Source organism: Erythranthe guttata, chromosome 14 (genome assembly GCF_056151865.1).
Source record: "Erythranthe guttata isolate IM_541 chromosome 14, IM_541, whole genome shotgun sequence".
In the NCBI taxonomy this organism is placed as follows: domain Eukaryota; kingdom Viridiplantae; phylum Streptophyta; class Magnoliopsida; order Lamiales; family Phrymaceae; genus Erythranthe; species Erythranthe guttata.
Window position 1 is genome coordinate 4,627,872 of NC_142546.1, and position 6,599 is coordinate 4,634,470.

Sequence of the window (6,599 nt, forward strand, 5' to 3'; positions counted from 1 at the left end):
TAACCAGGCCTTATCAATTCTTTGCCAAATACAATTCCTCCCCTTTTGATTATTGCTCCACGTGAAAATATTTCCCACGTAACATGCATCTGGTAACCTAGCATCAACAAGAATATATATATATATATATATATATATATATATATATATATATATATATATATATATATATATATTCTTTTTATTTGAAGAGAAGCAAAACAAAAGCTGCATTTGCAAACACTCTAGAACAAGTAATATGTACAAGAAAAACAATGATTGTTTATAGTTTTATATAACCACAAATTCTACTTTTAATTTTTCCTCCAAACCGCTTTATTCTCGCGTAAACATACTACATATTTGGTGAATTTCACTGAGTGTAGCATAGAACAACCCTTGTGTCAACATTTATAGATAATGATCCCCGTTATAAATGTAAAGAGATTCATGGTACCCAATATAGCATAGACACGGAAACAACGACTCATCGAATACATAATGATTTGGCCCTTTTGTTTTTGTATAGACATATCCAAATGCAATTACTTATTAAAAGAAAACGAAACACCACATTGTTCTCTTTCTTTACAAGGCATTTTTCGTTATCTCCAATAAAAAAATGTCGATCCAATTTCTTGTAATCTCCACATATATATGTATGTATATGTGGGACTAAAATAGAGATTGTACAAAGGGCAAATTTGGGATTATAATACGAATCTACGAAAGAAGGAAAAACTAACTAGGTGCGCTTGAACTTGGATATCAATGAAACAATCCTATCTAGAAGTTTATTTGCATCTTCTTCTCCATTTGAGAAAGGTGTTGTCCATTCTTGATACTGATGGAGGCTCCCCGTGAAGTCTGTAAACAGTCCATCGACCCCCACTTTCTTTATCCAATACTCGTATTCATTATACGGGTCTTCGCTGAAGTTGAAGTGCAGAAACTGGTTCTCGTTTCTGAATGTGTACGGGTGCACCTGGATGTATCGAAAAAAAATGTTACGGTCTTGTGAATATTCACTGCCCCTAAATAATAGAATCAAATAAATTGCAAATGCCAAGAATTTGGTACCTGGAGGTTGTGGGCATGTGCTCTGGCTACGAGGTCGGTGGGAGTTTGGAGATAGTTATTTGATGCAATAACGAGGGTATCTTTCCACGGTCCGATTCCCACAACATATTCTTTGATGTAGTCGAGATAATCATCTGAAGTGATCTCCCAGAATGACTGATGAACTCGAGTGTTTGTATTACATGGTTAGTATCAGAATCAGAATTTGTGTATGTAACTATGAAATTGAGTGCACACACACACGCACGCACGCATGCTAGGATCAAAATTATATCACGTGGAGAGACCAAGTACAGTGAACAAAACACAAATCCGATGCATGAACATCAATAGTTAATACCACCAAGTAATCTCGTATAACAACTAATTAACACCCGGGTAGTTTAGGTAAAAGTAGACTTCATGGATGAAAGAGTTAAATTTATTAGTTTCAATATGATAAATGGGCTTGGGTAAAACTCATTTCCAAGACCTGGCTCAAGGAGAGAGGTGCCCGTTTCATATATATACATAGTAAGAGCCCAACGAATTAGCAAATGTAGCTAAATTAGACGAGAAATTTCACATTTTCTTCATTAAACTATTTATTTAATAAAGAGGGTTATTTTGGTAAAACCACTTACTACGGGAAATTCCATCACTCTGAAATAAGCATGTATAATAATCAACCATTCCCTTCAAATTTGAGATGTTGTACCATAACATTCTCCTCCATCGTGCTATTTAAGTTGATAGAGGAACTCGAACTTTACCAATTTGAGAGTTTTTTTATAATAACTCGAACTCGATGAACTCGAACTTTTACTTGACTTTTATCATAATCTTTGACATGATAATACCAAGCTCAAGTCTTTGAAAAAAAATCAAAGGATGCCAAAGGACAGAACTTAATGCAAATTCCACCAAAGAAGAAGTAAAAAACGACAAACCTGATTTGTGTCTTGAGTTGGTATCGTAGTATCATCAATAAGAAAAATCTTGGGCAGGTCAGTGTGGTTTGATATGTATGTAAGAGATGTTGGTGCAAACGACTGAATAAAAGCAGGTTGTTTCAGCCATTCCTTTGATAAATAAGAACCTTTGTATCCATACTTTTTTAGCGTCTCCACAAATTTATCCTCGAATTTCTTTCCACCAGACCACTTTACCTGTAGAAACAAGGCGTGTAAAACACGTGGAACGTTTGAATATGTTTTCTATTAACAAATCAATCTCGTTGAAATTTTCTTCTTGATTAATTTTTTTCAACATATAATAAATACTTTTTTTAAGGAACTCACACGTTGATTGATGAAAACGGGATTCTTTATCTCTGGATATATTCCAACAACACGGGGTGCGTCCAGAGCTATCGATATGAACTCTTCGAATGTGATAATGGAGAACTTGCCTGCATAGAAATTAGAAAATTGAAGATTAATACAACACAACACATTTTCCTTTTCTTTTAACTTTGAAATTAGAAATTTGATTGAAATCCATCATAATAACTAAAAGATAACTAAAAACGAGAGCTAATAATTCGAATTTCATTATAAAAAGAATTCATCCAGACGGGATTAATGGATTTATTACTATGCCTCAATCCGAATGAAACCATATTGGTTCGAGTAAATCATAGAAGCTAACATCAACCAAACTTAGCCACGACTAACTACACGATCATATGTGCTAAATGGAACAGTGATAATGGTGACAAAGAAGGCAACAACAATTAGCTAATCAAAAAATACACCTAGAGGCAAATGATTGCCTAAGCATTCTGGGTATTTAAAAGAAACCAAAGGAAGCATAAAGGTGATACATAAACATCTTATTTGAAACCAGAGGAAATGCAAGACAAATTTTATCAAGGGACGAGGAATCCAGCAAAAGGGTCAAAATATACTTTCAATAGCTCAAGAATCTAATGTTTGCTCTGTGAAGGCATCAAGAATCTTTTTCATAATTCAACGATGACCACCACGATCTTTTTTTTAAAGTACTCTGCAAAACCCGAAGGAGCTAAACATATAAGGATGCATGATTCAATTGTCTGGATATGGTAACAGAAGATCCTGGAGGATCTCTCTCTTGGATTATGTAAAAATCGAGATAAGGCTATATAAAGGTATTATAGCTATGCAACAATCATGCCCGACTGTGTGGATTTGTTGGGGGATTAACATGTGCCATACAAATTCTATTCTCAATATTGAAGAAAATTAGTGGATGAAGTATGTAGTTACTAAGCATAAATGTCCAACACCTATACACTATTGTTTCACTATTTTTTCTGCTTTCGTAGTCACTAAAATAGAATCTAAGTCATAACAATTCATAGAACACGGAACCAACCAAGTTTCATCCTTTCAAGCATGGAAACTATAAGTTTTGCAGTTTCATTCCAAGATGTTCGACAAGCCCTATCTTTTCTATATTTTTTTTGATATTTTATGATTTCTTAGATGACTACATTGCTGAGATCCTCCTTGTATTTTCGTAAACTCAAGTGGGATAGGTTTAAAGCCAGACCAAGCCAGTCGAGCTAGTTTCTAGCAAAATTGATAGCCTTGCAGAACTTGAGTTCTTGATTTGTTTACAGTTTACATTTTAATGGTTACATATCGATCAGGATTGCCTAAACTATAAGTAGATAATAGCAATTAGTTTGCTAAATATATAGACTAATTAACCGTGAGCAGCTCGTAAGCTTACCTCTTTCGTTTGTAATAAAATGTGCAAGAAAATGGTGAGTATGTATTGTCAAAAACATTGCATGCAAGATTATTTTCTTATACATGAAAGTTGATTTTGTTTTTCTCTACACTGAAGATGGAAAACATCTCGTGATTATAACAGTTAGCTAATTTGGTAATGTACCGATACGAGAAGCAATAAATATCAAGTACTAACCATTATACTGCTGATCCCGAAAAGAGTATCTCTGCTTCACTCGCAATGACTTCAACTCTTCTAATGTGAAGTCAACTGCACGTCGTAACAATTGATAACAATGTTTTTCAGAAATTAAAACGCCGTGCTTTACACAAACAATTTTAGACGAGAAAAATCGCCATCATATTACTAGAAGAAAAATTAATAGTTGTAAGTGATAAATTGCTTCAGTAACTACTCTTACCTGAGAAATAGCCAGTAATATTATCGCCTTGAACCTCATATGTCCTCTTTCGATCGGCAAATTGCGTGTGGTTGGCTACGTCGGTAGTATCATCTAGGGTTACATCATGGAAGCATATAAGCACACCGTCTTTCGATGCCAAGATATCCGTCTCGATGAAATCAGCACCTTCTTCAATAGCTCTCTGCAAGTTCAAAATTTCCTTTAAATTGATCGATCGCTGTAATTTCAACGAAAATGAACAATTTCTTTAACGTTATTCAATAGCATATAAAGTTAAAACTCTATAAATTAATACACCTGGGACTAGGGAAATTCTATTAATTTAGCAAATTATTAAATTATCGAGTTAATAATTTAACACAATTTCACCGAGTCGGGAACGAGAGAAACTATTATTTAATTATCGAGGTTCTACTGTATGTACATACCATGTATGCAGCGGTAGTTTCTTCAGGAATTTCACCATTCGAACCGCGATGCGCAACGTTGTAAGGGCGAAACGTCTGGATCGGTTGTCGGTTTCTATCATTTCTTCGGCTAGGGAGTGGGTAAAGAACTCTTGCAGAGCAATCAACAACAAGCAGCAGGAAAACTAAAGGAATAAGGCCTGCAATTGCAAGTAACATTGGCTAATTTTTTCCACAATTTATAAATTACATTTGCAGGAATTGTAAACAACGTTAACGGAAACATAGAATCAATTGACAAATTAAACCTTCCAGAAGAAATCAGCGATACATACAAACAAAAAACAAAAAACAAATTGCGCCAGAAATGAACAACAATTAAATCAATCAAATCATATGCATTCGTTGTGAGATCAGAAGAATGCTGAATAACAAAATTAAAAAAAAAAAAAAAAAAAATCAGAATTGGATGGGTACTTACGGGGAGAAGCCATTGGAGCTGAATTACGCTTCCTTCTCTTTCGTCTAGTTTAATGGGCGACCCCCACAGAAGAAAAGCTTGGCACAAATTTCAAGGAAGATCTTTCTTATCGTTAATATATGAAGCATTTATAACAAAGTACTCCAGATTCCTTGGCGTGGATCTATATGGGACGATCCGAATATTCTTTGAATATATTTAGTAAACCAACAGTAGCTGAGAATTTGGGGGGAGGGAGGGAGATCGGTTTCCCGCAGTCAAACCACCGGCGCGGATGGACCGTCGATTATTCAAAAAAATGTGGTGGGGCCAACCAAACTCTGGAAATTGTTCAATCAGAAAATAGTAATTTTACCTGATTGAATTAAGGGTTAATTTCATTTAACTCCTCATTATAAATGGGAAACCTTCATTTACCTCCTTTTTACTATCAATCAAAATCTTCACTTATCCTCTGAATTATATGTTCTACCTATTATACCCTTCTTAAGCTAAATAGTAAATATATTCTTTTTATTTTCAATAATAATTTTCTTTGACTTCCATTATTTAATATACTCATTTAATCATTATTATTATTTTTTAATATCATTTTTTGGTTCGATTATAGAAAAAAAATATTTTTCTTAAAAGTAAATTATAATAAAAAACCACAATAAAAATATATTTATTTTTTTATCATAAACTTGAACGTACAAATTAATTTAAATTTGTATCTTGGATCGAGCTGGATGCAGAGATAGTTGTTCAGCTTCTTTCGCACACAAACAGAGGTCATTGGAGTCTTTAGAGTTCGCTCATGGCGATCCAAAACTCTCTTTCTAATTTGGTGTACTGGATTACACATATCTATCGGGAGGGCAATACAGTCGCTGATGTATTAGCTAACTTCGGGTGTTATTTCGAGTTGGCTCGTACCTTCACAACAGCGGAGCTCCCCCGATCTATTCAGCAGATGATTCGGATGGACCAGCTTGGATATCCATCCTTTCGACGACCGTCTCGTACACAGATGTCATGCATTCCACGTTTTTATATTATTGGCAGCTTCTACTTGCAGTTTCTACGTAATTTAGGCAGTTTCTTGTACTTTACATGTTAGGCAGGGTTAGAGTAATTATGGATTGTCTGGGTCTATCAGGACCGGACTGATTGTCGAATGGTGCCACGCATTTCGCAGCCGTTATACTTGTTTCGCCGATTTTTGGCGGAACTGTAAGTGGCATTGGCTGTTGTGGTGAGCCGAAAGGTCTACCTTGGGCTTCCCCGACCTTCAATGATCATTCCCACTTCTGTCGTTTTTATTCTTTCGGCTACATGTTTTGCCCGTATTCTTATAATTTTGATAGATTTCTATTTCGGGCATATGTCATATTAGCTATTGTCTTTTCTTTGTCAGTTGCTATTATTAACCATCAGGCCATTATTTTTCTAAAATAATTTGTCCAACTTTTTTGAAAAATGGGGTGGTTTTGGGGATTATTTCAAAACTACAATAAAGTGTTATTTGGAATAACGCCTTATATCA

General features: G+C 34.8%; 1 protein-coding gene across 2 annotated transcripts; it reads right to left on the bottom strand.

Moving 5' to 3' along the window:
- Positions 1-492: 492 nt before the first annotated feature.
- On the bottom strand, positions 493-5,516 carry LOC105959827 (glycerophosphodiester phosphodiesterase GDPD6). Of its 2 annotated transcripts, XM_012983988.2 has the most exons (8): positions 5,072-5,516; positions 4,612-4,790; positions 4,181-4,364; positions 3,955-4,029; positions 2,340-2,449; positions 1,989-2,207; positions 1,060-1,215; positions 493-964 (listed from the first exon to the last, which is right to left on the bottom strand). In XM_012983988.2, the coding sequence occupies exons 1-8, from the start codon at positions 5,082-5,084 to the stop codon at positions 725-727; spliced, it is 1,176 nt and encodes a 391-aa protein (XP_012839442.2). In that variant the 5' UTR covers positions 5,085-5,516; the 3' UTR covers positions 493-724. The 2 variants fall into 2 exon arrangements, with proteins under 2 accessions (XP_012839442.2, XP_088669257.1); XM_088813131.1 differs by lacking the exon at positions 5,072-5,516 and having other exon boundaries at positions 4,612-4,824.
- Positions 5,517-6,599: the final 1,083 nt, after the last annotated feature.

Coding starts and splice junctions, on each gene's coding strand:
- LOC105959827 (XM_088813131.1), bottom strand. CDS start 4,809: ATGTTACTTGCAATTGCAGGCCTTATTCCTTTAGTTTTCCTGCTGCTT. Junction 4,030..4,180: donor TATTACTGGCTATTTCTCAG/GTAAGAGTAGTT, acceptor TACGACGTGCAG/TTGACTTCACATTAGAAGAG. Junction 2,208..2,339: donor CCGTTTTCATCAATCAACGT/GTGAGTTCCTTA, acceptor TTGTTTCTACAG/GTAAAGTGGTCTGGTGGAAA.